Here is a 15,721-nt window from a genome sequence, read left to right as displayed (position 1 = left end):
GGAAGAAATTGCATTTTGAGGAATGCAGAGTTAAATGAGAGGTCGATACAAATGTAGGCCTTTTACCAGACTTGTGCTGAGCTAACCAAACACACAGATATGAGAGTGGTATCAACTTTCTCATCCAACTCTGCCAGAAAGAAAATAAGTGTATAAACTATGAGCAATACATTTATAATGAAGAAAAATTTATGTTTAAGTTGAAAGTTTTACAGCAATATGACAATTCCAGATGGAAAAATGCTACTCAGACAGATATATCTGCAAGAAAAAAGTAAAGTAATACAAACAGATGCTTGCTCCAGACCTTTTATGCTGTCCTCAGTCACCTGTACTCTATCCCTACAAGTGAAGATACAGTGGACAGACATAAAATGAGAGTGAGAAGCATTTCTATTAATCTGCCATCTGGAAACTCTATCAGGTTTAAGACCCTGCTTCATTTTTACTGTAATCAACAACAGACTCTCAGCTGCAATAAGAAACCAGATTTAAGCCATTTCTGGGCGACTAGATAGCCTATAAAACAAAACTGCAATCTACCAATACAATCAATCAAGTCAGATAACCAAGCACTGGCATACATAGCACAGTGTGACACTGCAATGCTCCTTTACGTCCGTCTCGTTCATACAAATGTATCATTGAGGCAAATAGACCTTAAAATGTACTGAAATTTGAAACAAACATTGTTTTTATGCTTTGGAATGAGCCTGTGATTTTCACAAAAGATTTCTACACAACTAGCAGGAATGTGGGAACCACAGATTCAGCAGCACAAGGAGGCCTTTTTTCACGACCTGACATTATGAGGAATGCAGTGGCTCAGCAGTCCTGCAGATATCCGACACCACTGTTGAACAGAGCTGGAGAAAACTCCATTCATTTCCAGCTTCTGTATTCATTAACAGTGGATCTAGTATCAAAGCACAAGGGGGGAGCTATCCAGCTCAATACACCCACTTCCAGTTTTCATAAAACACTGGGTTTCAATTACCTGGGTGGCTCAAGAACGAGGGGGGAGGCCAAAACGGCACAACACGACTTTCAAGAGCTGATGTTGACCTAAGGAACAACCTTCTCTCCCTCCCAGCCTCTGAAAGGATCCCCTCATGGTCTGAGCGAAGCTCTAGCCCACAGCTTGTGTGCTCTCTAGGCTTCACTGATTCGGAGACACAGAAGTCCTTGAGTGTCTGAAAGCCCACCCCTTAAAATGCTGGTTGGACTCAATGGTCAATTCTTGAGTGAGGGAGAGGGGCACCTTTTTGGCTCCACAGACTGATTTCTGTTCACTATTATTACAACTATTTGAGCTCTTAAATAGTGTTATTGCTCCTGTTCTCATCCGCCTGTATTGCAAGACAAGAAAATAGAGCAGTCTGAGTTGAAATGCCAGTTACAAACCTCCCATTTGAGTTTCCATATCTAAAAATACAGGATAAGGTTAATTTCTTGAGACGGTCATTAGTACTTCCTATGGTAAGCTCAAAGAATGTGGAGGATGGGGATTACTATGAGTGGATAATGTATCTTCCATCTGCTGCTGCAACTTCAGCTTAAGAAAGACATTTAACACTTGGCAAACTTTCTGTATCATGTCTTTGGTGGTTTGTTGACAGGAATTATAGGGTTTTTTCCTCTTTTATACAGGGAAACATGTTCCTGCTGAAACTGCACATACCAAATTGGGAAACTTAAGGTTTGAGCACCAGCAGCACTTAGAAGTTCCATGTTGACCTTGTCTTTAATCCTAAGTAAAGATAGGAAGTTCTCTCTCTCACCTAATTGTTATGGCAATGCACATTGCAGGTACAATGATTGCCATGTTCACCATGTTGGTTTAGCACTTTTGCAAATAAGCAATAAAAAGTACAGCTGATGGCTGGTGGGAATATAATCAGTTCTGCAGGTATGAGCTAATGCAGAGTTATGGGATCATCAAATTCATTTACCCTGATTTCATAACAATCTATCCAACGGGGAACAGTCATCTGGATACATCCTCTGGGCACAATGGATATCTGCGCCAAATTTCTTGCCAATCCATTCATTGTTGTTGAGCTATTTCAGTCTGGAACAAAGTGGCTGGACTGACAAACCAATCCTCTAAAGCGTAACAGTGAGTATGTGCTCTTGGAGAATCTGCCTCTGGCCATCGAGCTCCAGCTGAGCTGAGCCCTGAGATAATCTTACTTCCAGCCTGAGGACGGAGAGCGGAGACATTGCTGTGTTGGTACATTTTTTCCTTGTGAAGGTAAAGAAGACATCCTGAAAATCCCTGCATCATGCCACGCTGAGGACCAGACCTACTTAATCTGCCAGGACTGACTCCAGCAGTTTCTATGGGCTTTGAGCCAGACAGTTAAACATCACCTGCAGGATACCTGTTACCTTCCAGCTTCTCTATGACTCCAATTTGTCGAACTTAAAATGTGTTTCTGAGGACAAAAAGGGCAATTTTGTACAGCTACGATTACTGTCTTGGTAAGTGACCCTTAAGGCTCTCACTGAAATTTCACTTACTCCACCCTGCTTAAGTAGGCTGGATGGTGGAACACATACTGCACATGGGTGGTGCCAGGGGGTCTTGGGGGAGCCGGAGGGACTGACGGATGTGAGCTGGCCTCTCTAAAACAGACAGGCATTCCTGGAGTTCATTTGGCAAACTGTAATTCATAGAAGCTGATCTGGACTTGGCATGGAGACAAGTTAAACCCTCACTGGTCCACAGAGAGAGATTTTCTACACAGAACTGGGCACAACACACCTAACACTGCCCTTGAGGTGTAGGCAAACCAGCTGCAATAAGTACAATACTTCCAGTGAGTGCAAATTATTTTTTCCCTTCCTACATACTACTCCATTAAAGGGCAAAGTTTAAACCACTGAATACAAAGCATTTGAACTGACCAACAAGGCTACTAGCTTAGCTTTGGTTAACATCTCTCCAATATAGTGTAAACTGAGGAGGCATCCTGGAGGATCCATTAAGCCATTATAATGAACCAACCTCTCTGAACCACTAACTTTGGCAGGAAATGTCTTTTTCCATTTTCTCCCAGAGTTTCTCCCTGCACTCCTCTCCTCTGAGCCAGCATTCCCCCCAGGCAAACTCTCATAAAATAGACAAATAAAATAGCTGCAGAAGGAGTGAGGACAGAATTAATAATTATAAAACAAATTCTAATTACACAGTTTTTGATCATATCAACATGTCTACAACATTTTTATACTGCGCCTTTAGATTAAGCCTTGCATTTATTTTCATGGGTCTTAGCAAATAGTAACTCCTGTGTTTTAAGAATATTATTCCAAGAAAACTGAAAACAGAGCATCAAGCAGTCATTGGGCTATCCTGTAGATTTACCGCATACTACATCTACTTCAAATCCAACAAACCAGAAATCAAAATAAACTAGTGTACCAACTCAAACAAAGACCACGACACAAACTGTATCGTCAAGCCAGTGCAATGGAAAATACTGCCTTGGCTCGGGACAACTGGCTGGAAAAGTGGAGAAAGCTGAGCTCTCTTATAGGTCTGACCTAGATTCACTGCCCTGTCAAAGGCATATATTATCTAATCCAAGATAAGGAAAAGTCGATAACTGCACTGCAGTATATGGTATAGTAGCTTTAACAGCAGGACTTCTGTTGAAGGACTGGGGCAGATGGCAAAAACAATACAGACCTGTGGTTTTCCATTTCTAGAACTGTCACTGTTACACTCTCATACTCTCACACCTGTAAAAAAAAATCTCACATAAAACCGGTCAGGCACAAAATGCTGATACAAAATTAGATGGCAATATGACAGCATACAGATATTTTCCGCTCAGTGCATCCAAAGACTCTGCAGGGGAACCCGTGCAAGTTGAAATGCGCATGGCTTTAAAGGAAAATATGTGACTATAGCTGCAAGCTCAATAAAAAAATCCATACAACCCTTTTATAATTTCAAACCTAATAGACACCTTTTAGTACCTCTAACTCAGCATATTCACTACTTAGCTCTGTAATGCACAGATCAATCTGTCAGACATCATTAAAGGGTTTGTGCTTATCCTGGATGCCTGGATACTGAATGGATGCTAAATCAAATGCACTCTGAAATCTTCTTAGCGCACACCTGGTCTTGTTAGTATTGGCACAGGGATATGGAGTGATGTCACCAAGCCAAATGGAGCAGATTTAGCCGACTTCCATTGCAAGAGCTGTTGAGACTTTAGTTAAATGCTGCTGGTGGGGAGGGGGGGTTATTTACTTCAGACCTCTGTGAAAGTGCCTGTCAGTGTATAATAAAACTGTCAAATAGTGTTGGGATGTGTTTTAAGAAGCCTGGAGTCTACCGTTTTGCTTTCTAGAAACTCATGACACATCCAACTAAGCCGGACATGAATGGCAACAAAATATAGCCTGAATCAGAGAAGAGGATGAAACAAAGCAATAATAACATTAATGACATGCTACAGTCATAACACAGAAGCCGGGAAATCATAAATCTGCAATGAGACCATTGAAGTGAATGAGTTTCACATTCTGCATGGATCATCAACGCAGAGATCAACCACTATAACTTTGCACAGTGGTCAGCTGAAAGCCAAAAGTAAAGAAAAAAAAAAAGGGGCCTCTACTTAAAAGCAAAGGACCATGCAGTGCAAGTTCATGGAGGAAAGTTCTCATATAAGGCCCCTGATAAAAAGGACTTCAAGGTGTAGGAATATCCGCCTCACTGTGGCTCCCCATTGAGCTGAATTCCTACTGGAGCAAGGAGTGAAAACAAATACGTGAACCCGAAGGCAGAACACGTGACACTTCAAAGAGATCCTACTCGACTGACGCTCTTCCTTGAGGCCAGTGCGGCATGGCATTTCACTCACACCCTGGACACCGTTTCCTCCTCCGTCTCTCTTTCCCCGTCCTCCCGCTGAAGAACACATGAGTCCCATTACTGTTTTACTGTTTCAGCACACCTTTAAAGCTGAGCGCCAGACCCTGTTACTGGGCCTGTACCTCTCCAGTCAATGTTGCGCTTCATATGACGTTCAGAACAAAAGTGATTCAGGCAGGTGCTTAGACCCTGGGTTCAGTCATAGTTAACAGTTTTTGTATATTTACCCAAGTCAGATGATTTGATGATGATATTATAGCAAATAGCATGTATCTACAGTATAAGTAGCTTATCTGGTATCCTTGTGTCATCACATCTACAAATCTATCAAATCAATTTTTCTTTCAACTCTTTTCAAATGTAAATATTACGTGTTGCATTTCAGTTAATTCATATACATTTGCTGTAAATGAAGGTGTATCTGGGTCTTCTTCCACCAACAATAGATGCAAGTTCTTGGAAGCATTACAGTATATTCCTAGAATATCTTGAAAGCTATGCTTTATATCAGCCTGCTACTGACTCATTAACCATTAAATACTGTCAAACTGAATCACATAGACCCTAAAACACGATCTTGGCCTTGTTTGCTAGCTCTTTCTGGAGGTTAAACAGCTGACTCAGGACTCTCTGCAGCTGGCATTTGTAAATCCGGCATGTCTTGCTGGCTTTCCATTAAAGTGAGGTGGAATAATTAATATGAGTCTGGAAGACATTCCTCTTGCTAGAGGCAACATTCTGGCCTCCAGCCTAAACCAACAGTGAGAAAAAACAGGGCTGACTGCAGGCCAAAGCGAGCCTCCAGATGGAGCTAAGTAACAGCTAGCAAGCTGTGGACAAAGGAGGTGAGAGGGTTGAGTAAGGGAAAAGGGCAGCATGTTTAAGGAACTGTGGATCACAAAAGAGTTTGTGTCTGACACACACACAACATACATGCTACCTATTCTGCTCAACATGGCTTGCTTGGGCATTTGTTTTGATTACTCACCACTCTCACTCTTTTCAATGACGTCGACCACCTCGCCTGCTTGAAGGCTGATTTCTGCTGGCTCTTGTTTCTCATAACTGGCCACCACCACATACTGTTCCAGGAGCATGGGATCCGAAGCATCCAGACCTGGGGTTGAGGGGAAAAAACATGCTGTCAGCCAGCTGCCAGCCATAGGTCCACGAGAACGACTGCTGGGCACTCGTTGTGCCATAGGCCACTTTGTCTGTAGCGCTCAGCCAATCACAATATTCACAGGGCTCAATGCATCTTCCTGAGAGTCTAGCCATAGAGCTGCATCCCCCTCCAGCCCAACAACAAGGGCAATGGAGATGCTGAAAGTCTGGGAAAGTAATCTCCCTCCAAAAAGTCAAGGATCAAGCAGTCAACTGCAAAAAATCCATTCTGTGCTACTGACGGGGCCTCATCCTTACTGTCCAACAAAGCTGGGACCGGGTCAATAGGTGCAGGTAGGCACATTAACTCAGTGGAAAGAGGAGCAGCAATGAGAAAGCAGAAGGAGCTGTAGTAGTGATAGAAAAGTGAACTAGAGCCAGCTGAGGACAGGACAGTAGAGTGAAAGAGAGAAAGAAATGGTTTCCCTTGGAAAATAAACCATCTGCTAAAAAGCCTCCCTCTCCTCAGTTGGGGCTGGAGCTAGAGGAAGAGTAGGGGGTTGTGTACGCCAATCATAAGAGTCGGCACTAGAGGCCTTAAATAGAACCAGATGAAGGGGCTGGAGCTGTGCTCAGAGGGATGGCCCTCTGTCCCCATGAAACACTAGAGCTCTGACTGCAGCGTGCAGCCCAGCCAATGGGAATCTTCCTTTCTGTACTTCTCTGAGTTAACCATTTAAACACGAGCGGTGACTTAGTTTTTTCACAGTTTGTGCCTGCTTTCATAACTTGGTCATATCCAAGAGTTTGATTCACTCTCACTAACTACAGGAATGTGTTTTTACTACAGAAACAGATGATTTCAGGTGTGAGCACATATAAAGAGCATACGGTGCCCAATATATGAGAAACATCCTTTACACCCTGGAAAATCTTTATAATAAGCATAGCTGAAGGAACTAAAGCAGATCTAACAAGCGTCAGCTGGAATCCAGACACCACCCCAGCTGACGTTCAGTTCACACATTAACAAACCTTCTGCTGACCACCTAGTTCAAAGCTCCAAACAGAAGCGAGCTACTGTCTGCACACTTAAGATCATATCTGTTTCCCCTAATAACGCTGCTACAGCACACACTCAATGTACTTTCATGGTGTGTTCGAATAACAGTAAAAGATCAACAGATATAGTAGTGATCACAATCTCTGTTTATGGTCACATTGCTTCATATGCCCATATGTTACTATAGTTAATGAGAAGCAAAAACAGATATGTGTGAGTTCTTGACTCATATAATCATCAAGTGTTTCCAGGAATATAATGCCACAAAAATAAAAGAGAAGAAAAGAAACGAAAAGAAAAGAAAAACTCAAATAAAAAATCCAAAACGTGGTAAATAGAGTTTCTGGAAAGAGGAACTCTGTTTTATCCTGATGGTGGAAAATAACAACAATTCAGTGCAATAGATGGAAGGTTTAAGTTGCCATTTCTCCAAAGAGCTGACCTGCAAACAGTCCTTCAGATTTACATTTCTCTATCAGGATAAAATTTTGCATTCAACTCGGGAACCAAATTTGAAATGTCAGGCAGCTCATAACTTATGGAGATGAACTCAATTAGCATCTCAAATGCTAAAACTGCCAAAGAGTCTGACACTGGATTGCTGTGGTTGGGCTGTGGTTTACAAAGCTTCACGTTATTTGTGCAAGATGTTTTTTCAGACCACAAAGTTGGGTGCAGAAAGACTGGAAAGAACATGTTATTTACATTCTGGATATTGCCTACTTGTTCTTCAGAGTATTATATGACAGCAATTACTTTAGTGACAGCACAGAGTCATATTTCTTTTGACACTATTCTTGGAGACGTGTGGTTGAGTGGTTTGTCTTAACTCACAGATCAATGAATGCTGATCACTTAGATCATAGGATCAATAGGAACATGAGATGACTGACTCAAAGATGTCTTGCTGTAACTAGTTTAAATATGCTATCCTGGACATTGTCTTATACAAAAAGAAAAAAAAAAAAAAACCCTTGTCAACAATGTAATTTAAAGACAGATGGGCATAAAAGTCATGATTTCATAAAACCATAATCTATGTCAAGTGATGAAAATGGAGGTTTCTGGAACACTCAATTAACTACTGCTGGGAGTGAACAGTAGATATGAGACCTGAGGTGAGTGAGTAAAGGCTTTGTCAGCAAAGTCAATAGGCCTGAAAAACAAAAGCTAATATTTCAGCCTCGTTCAGGAAATGAAATGTTTTGCAACAGCAGGAAGACAGAGCCAGAACAAGGAGAACATGTGTGAGAAAAATGAGGTGAAACAGCTTTGGACAGGATAGGTCTAATTTCAAATGAACTCTGTGTAAAGAGAGCTGAGTATGAAATGAGCTACTGCCGCTATTACCGGGTACAAGGTTTGAATGAAACGCATCAGGGGTACTTTTGCAGTTGCCAGAGGGCACGTGGAAAGACTGAGAGTAGCTCAACTAAAAACTGAAAAAATAAATTACCATTTCAAATAGCAAATAGATTACACATCCAAATGCAGAGTCAGCTACAAAAGTGTATGAAAAATATTAGCAAGTGAGCACAGACGTTGAAACAGTTAGCTAAAAGTACTGGATAAATGATTAAATCATCGTTTGCACTGATTTTGCACCAGTTGTACAATATAAACATTCCCATTTACATTAATAATTTAATGATACTGAGTTTATTATATTCAAATGAACATATTTGGTGGTGTTGATGAAGGTGTGCTTGAGTTTATCTGACTGAGCCGTGGGGATCCAGCTAACAATAGTATATAATACAGAGTGAGTGTAAGCTGTGTATTATACAGTATGTGTATGTACAACTTGGATGTTAAGTATTTATGAGTATTTATGAAAAGTATTTTTTTCTTGGAAACCATCAGATAGCCCACTTAGCCACTTTCTGTGTTTATATCTCTCCTCACTCAGATTTATACATGTGCTTCCTGCTCCCACCCTTGCACTCCCAGACGTCCTAACTCTATCCAGCCCCCACCCCAACCCCCACTCACCCATCATCAGCTCCATCCAACGATGATGACAGTTAGGAACTTTGCAATAATTCATCACCAAGAGGAGGAAACCAAGTCTAGCCTACCCATTTATACCAGGGATTCTTTTTCTTTGTGAGAGATTTTTCAGGATCAAGCATTCTTTGTTGATAGCATAGTTGGCACTGGTCTTTGTGTCTCAGTGCCATATTTTGAACCCTGGGGTAACTTTATGAGAGCGATTCAGGGTTGAGGAGTAAAATTTGGCAAAGTGCAATGCCTTTGTTTGGCTCATCAGCAGCAGATGTGCAGTTGGATTAGAAAAGGACACAGGACTGCTGTTCAATGTAGTACAGATGTACTCATGTCATTGAATCAGTATGTGGCCCTGGGGGAGAAGGGGCAGACCACAAACAAATAGTACCGAAACTTTCCCCAAAATCATCTTACAGTAAGACAGGCTGTTAAAAATTGTTGAATATCTTCTCTTAAAAAATAAAAGTGTAAATATCAGAGAATTGAATGAAGCCACTGCAGGACTGTGTATCATGTATCCTGGTACTTTATACAGGGTCCCACTTGTAAAAACAATGTTCTGTAGCGCTACTTGAGGTAAGAAACTCCACGGGGTATTTATTACTTCAGTAGTTACCATTGCACTGGAAGTTGCTGCTACTAATTAAGTAAGTGGGACTTCAAACCAACCTTCCACTTCACCTGGCTTTCCAGTAGAATCGCTGATGCCTTTAATACTTAACTAATAAGTGCAGGAAAAGCAAGTGCATAACAGACAGACTTAACTAACCTATCTAACTCATCCCTGTCACTGACACCCTGTACAATATTATAACTAAATAAATGAATAAATGTCCAATCTCATTCACTGCAGAGCATTTTCTGGCTTCAACGCGTTGTTATGAGCAAAAAGCCTAAGTGCTGCCTCCAGGGTGGGAGTCCACTGTGACAAATGGTCACTTATCAGAAACAGAGCAGCCTGTATTGGATCTGCTCCATGCTGGAGGGGGTGGAGCTTCAACCCTCCCAGAGTCGTAACTTTCCAACACTGATGTTAAAGCTGTATCCATGACATGACATAAACAGCAATCTCTATGACTTCTAACAACATCTACTAAAAAAAAATGCAAAATGCAACATTCGATTTCAACATTTTTGAATGATTTGGTTACTGTGAGGCTCATTGTGCATCAGTTCACAAGGTCCCCCCTCCCCCTTTAGGCTGTTCATTGAGAGAGAAGCTGCTGAGACAGTCTACGGTTGTTAGACTGATTCTGAAGTGTTCATTTGCCTTAATGATTTCCTATGCCAGTTTAAAATCTCATCCATCTGCAAATACAAACAAACACACAGGCCTCTTGACCCACCCACCTCCTAACCCGTGAGGGGATTAACCCCTTTCCTTCCAACACATGTGCATACCCGCATACAGCATGTAAACACCCACACAGACACAACCTCATGCACACATACACACCCTACAGGCCCCCTGAGACCCGCAGTTCAAATAAAGACAGCAAGTCTGCACACATAAACACACTCCCTCAGTCCGTGCGCAACACTGAAATGGTTTCCACTTGCCACGTAAACCTCCTCTCCTCTCCAGCTGCTTTTCACATGCACAACACCCCTGAGTGCTCCATTTCTTTTCCTCTCCTACTCAATTTTTAACTGTCTTCTGCTCATCTCCCTTTCTTTTGAATAAAGATTACCCCTAATCATTTAAAGATTATCTGATAATCCTGAACCTCAACACCCTTAAAGGTAAGTAGATGAATTTGAATACAGCACTCGCATTGTTCTTACCTATGAGAAAGTTCCTTGCCTGCCTTTCCCGGGTATTGATAAAGTATTATGTATTTCATCACCATAGCATCTTGTCAAAAGATGTTTCCTTTGAGGTTTGCTTATGACAGCATGTCTTTTCATAAGTTCCACTTATCTGACAGTGATTTATGTCTGGCAGAAGATAGGATGTCTTTCTTTGAAACTCATGTAGATTGTAGCCTTGTGTGTGATGCTGAGTCAATATTGTAAGACTGTTTCAACCTTATGCTGCAGGGTTCTTGAAGTGTATAAGAAAGTAGATAAGATATTTCCCCTTTACTGGCTTTCTATCACTAAGTAGCAGTTCTGCAAGAAAGAGAAATCACCAATGAAGTGCACTAAACATGCTGAAAAGTTTGAGTGAGACAAAGAAGAAAAACAGTCATGATGGTGATGAAAATGATGACAAAATCATCATAAAGACAAAGACGATAACGAGACCAACAGTGAGCGATCATCTATGAGTGTTTAAACCTGAGATGTTTCTCTGATTTCCTCCCTTTGCCAGGTAAACAGAGTTCCTGGTCGAATCTCTAACCACCAGCAGTTTTGTGGTGACGGGCTACATTCTCCTGTTTGGGGCAGGGGCTCACTAAACTCTTATGGGAGACCTGCACCATGTAATTATGGAAAGCATAAGCTGCAGCTACAGCACAAATTCACCACAGACTCACTGCACTTTATCTGCTGTCCGGCTTTAAAAGAGAGAGATCAATCTTTCAGCAGCGTTTACCACATGTCCAGCGTGGGGACTATGGTGAAGCTTTGGAGATCAAGTATGGAGGGCTGGTACAGTATGTGCTCCATGTTGACTGTGAATAGTAAATCATCACGAGCACCAGGCATAAAGTGTGTTATTATTGTTTTCATTGGTAGACTTGATCCCATTGGATGATTTATCGTAAGCATAAATGTATGTACATCGTAGAAACTACATAGGTGATAACACATTTAATATCAAAACAAACCATTCTGGTTAAAACAGCTAAAACTGTCCATGCAAACGATAGCCGCTGTATAACAAAACTTTCCAGACAGTCGATATGAATATAACTGGAAACCAGTCTAATATCTTGCACAGACTGAATGTAGGTTACTCAACACACACACACACACACACACACACACACACACACACACAGCTGAAATAAGACAATTTTTCCATTTCGCTATGTAGCTGGAATTCCCTGTTACGTAAAGCCTCAATACCATGGAACACATAATGAAATTAGGTTGGGGTCTTATTTCGTTTGGTGGCAACTCCGGCACAGCTTTTCCTCAGAGTGGATCGCCCACAGAAAATTAACTTACAGGTCATTTACTGAGTCTTTCATTGCCCAGCTATGTCACACATAACTGTGGCAGATTGCAAGAAGGATGGCCACAGCAAGTTTGCGTCTGATTGCGGAACTAACGTGTAATTTAGTAATGCATGTGGGTATTCTGAGACTGCATGTACACAGAAATACACAAGACTTGCACAGCTGTTCACTACACTCCCTCATGCGTTTCATGCTGCCTCCTACGCCCATATCCCCATGCTGAACTGAGTCACTCTGTCGCTCTGTCTTCCCTACACTCACGCACTCGAACATAAATCCAACAGCCAACACTGGCAGAGCAAACGCAGAGAGGCACAAGCAGGTGGTCTCTCCCACCTAACACTGTTTTCTTAAACCTTTCAACACAAGTCTTAAGTGTTAGGTCAGGATGTGTGTTTGAAGGACGTGTGCTCTTAAAAGAGTGCTCCACCGATTTAGGGGTGCACTCCTATAACACGGTCATACTAACAATAAACATCACAAAAAGGATCAAAATCGACGCAACATAACCAGATATATTGTCTTTTTTATTCCAAACCAGGGCTGCAAATAACAGTTATTTTCATTAATGATTTATCTTGCTGATTATGTTCTCTGGTTATTAATCATTTAGTGTACAAACTGTAAAAAAAAAAAAAAAAAAAAATGGCACTCACAATTTCCCTGAGTGCATGATAATGTTTTGTTAGTCCAAAACCGAAAGACATTCAATCATTAAAGTCAAAGAAAAGCAGCAAATCCTCTCATTTTACAAGCTGAAACCTGAGAACATTTGGCATTTGCTTCAAAATGATGTCAAAACATTAATCGATTATCAAAGATCACTTAAGGCAATTTAATAGATTTATGCAGCTCCCTCTGGAGTCACAAACTCTTTGGAGAACTTTTTTTCACGTATGCAGTAGCACTCACTAGGAGTTCCCCTTTAAAGTTCAAGCTGTTTTGTGTGAATGTTGAAAACCAATGATGAAAACTGCGCATAAAAAAAAAAAGAGAGACCTCAAATTCACAATAAACTTCAAGTAAGCAGTAAATACAATAAAGACATAAGACAAATAGATGGAGCATAGAACCCTACTAATCAAGGTAAAAAGATTTTTAAAGATTTCAGATCCTTACCTGATTTACGTTTGCCTCCGCAATCTCTGAAAAGGAAGCAACACCAGAGAAGCATGATCAGTGTGACTGTGTGTGGAAGAGAGATCAGAGCATTAATATGACTTGATCAATCCAGTAACTGGTTACAGCTGAATCTCTGCCTAAGATCATCCAAACGCAGTTGGCACGCAGGCACCAGCCAAACCCTCATTGAGAATGCATGCAGAACTTGACCCACTACCAGAGGGAGGGAGACAGGGTGGGATACAACATACAGTAGAAGTGTGGAAGTGTGTCAAGGACAGTAACAGAACAAATCATTGGATCTCTTAGCCACAATTTTCCCAAGCAATATATCTGTTCATACCATAGACATGGTGTGTATGAGGGCGATGCAGCTGTCTCTATTTAACAGAACAGCATTTATTTACTTGACAACAGTATCATATCCGCTTGATATGTCCCATTCACGTTTAGATGTGAAAGCCCCGCTCTGTTCCAAAGCCTGGACTGTAATAAAACACTGAAAGGATAAGCATTAGTGTCAATGAACCCGCTCTGTGCTTTCACACTCATCAGAGTCAAAGAGCAGCAATTTGCCATTGACTGTGTGCACATTTACTTCACACTGTCTGTGTGCTCTTTTATTATTTTTTTTTGTTTGGATTCTTATTATTTAGACAGATCATTTGCATAATTGTAAACCTGTCACTGTTGTTGCATTTATTCCGCCAGAGAAAATAAGAAGCTATTATTTTAGGTTGACAGAAATGAGTCAATTACACGCAAAAAAAAACCAAACGCTGCTACAATGAACACAAAATAAATACATTTAAATCTATTCATTGAACTGTTGTCAATTTAATTTGAGCGCTCGTGTTTCATTTACTGTAACACAGGTACATAAATAATGATTCTTCACACGGTGACTTAATCCAGCGTGATGAGGATTTGTTATACAACGAAAACATAAATATTTCACCACAGACCAAACTCTCTCAATCTGTTTACGTATGTACATGTATGGTTTGCAGGTGGTAGTGCATTTCAGGAAGTGCTGGCTGACTGCATGTGGTCGTTCAGTTAACTGAGCAGCAGAGAGAGACGCAGATGGGAACAGACACCTGGTGCTCTGGAGAGGCCAGCAGCAGGACTGGAGCCATGGTCAGTTATAGATATGAGTGCATGTTTGGATAAACCTTCTTCAACATTTGCCAGGTTACAGCCTGCTCATCGACTCTGTGTGTGTCACTGATTCCAATTAACAAGAAAAATCATTTTAACTACTCAGCAATTTCTGAACTAGATTATTTTATACAAAAGCACAAAGAAGACTTTTCTCATTTAGGTTTTAATTATAGAGGACTCAATCAAAAATGGCACTGAAACAGTGAAATCAGTGTAAGTCAGTGTCTGGCAAGCACAATAAAAAGGATTAGGCTAGTTCAAACTAAGCAACACTTCTTGCTTAATCAAAACATTTTTTATCGATAATTGTATTCCTCTGTTACTTAAGATTCAGTCATTTTTGGCACAAGGATTCTCTGTCTCCAGATGGATGAGCAAATACGAGCTAAGAGACATTTTCAATCGCACATGTAATGGCTTACAGCTCAGTTCAGCTTCATTAAAAAAATAAATGATATACTTATCTAATTTTGATACAAAACAATGAATTCAACCGTGAGTATACTGTTAAATTGGAATGTGACACAGTGAAAACAGTGTTTATATTGGATCTAAAAGCAATGTTCATACTGTGGAAAAACAATTGCAAACCCACTGCAATATGAACTTCATAACTTTCTATAGGATATGATATGATATGATAAACATTTATGCCGAGCCAACATAAATATGGTTGTAGTGTATTAAATAAGATATGTATAGTCTAAGCAGATGATGCATTAAGTGTCACTGGAGACAACTTTAAACTCAAATATGAAATCAAATATGTTAGGTAATAGGTTTTAAAATCAAAACAACGCACACATCATACATGGTGTGAATAGTGATTCTTTTTACGATGGAAAAGCGAGGAGGGAGAGCAGTTGTATTTCTTTAAGTAATGTAGCATAAACTTACAGATAAATTACAGTATGTTTATGGTACCGGCTTCAGAAAGTGTTCACATTGGGATAACATGTGAGACAAATGAACTGTAACACATGTTAAACATTTGTGAATTATCTTATGAAGCATTCTGTGTTTATTTTGTCAAAATCTGGTGGGGTGGGGATGAATCTGAGGGAAGCGCTAAAGAGGGCTGAGGAGAAATGATGGGGATTTAGTAGATGTTTGACCTGCCCTGCTAGCTTGTGACCCTTAGGACAGAGCTGGAATGATATTCTTCCCACGAGGAGACTGTGAACACAACTTTGGCTCTCTGCACTTTCCTCCTATCACCAGTAAAATCTAATAGATGAGGAG

At 40.7% G+C, this 15,721-nt stretch overlaps 1 protein-coding gene across 2 annotated transcripts in view; it reads right to left on the bottom strand.

Moving 5' to 3' along the window:
- LOC139210707 (SH3 and PX domain-containing protein 2A-like) overlaps window positions 1-15,721 on the bottom strand; it is a 52,312-nt gene that overhangs the window by 15,595 nt on the left and 20,996 nt on the right. For both annotated transcript variants that reach the window (XM_070840836.1, XM_070840837.1), the window contains exons 6-7: window positions 13,313-13,338; window positions 5,880-6,008 (exon numbers count right to left, since the gene is read on the bottom strand). In XM_070840836.1, the coding sequence (XP_070696937.1) occupies window positions 5,880-6,008; window positions 13,313-13,338 (155 nt within the window). The remainder of the gene's footprint in view (window positions 1-5,879; window positions 6,009-13,312; window positions 13,339-15,721) is intronic.

This window comes from Pempheris klunzingeri, chromosome 12 (genome assembly GCF_042242105.1).
Source record: "Pempheris klunzingeri isolate RE-2024b chromosome 12, fPemKlu1.hap1, whole genome shotgun sequence".
NCBI lineage: Eukaryota > Metazoa > Chordata > Actinopteri > Acropomatiformes > Pempheridae > Pempheris > Pempheris klunzingeri.
Note: the sequence above shows the minus strand (reverse complement) of the source record. Positions and strands in the feature narration are given on the sequence as shown.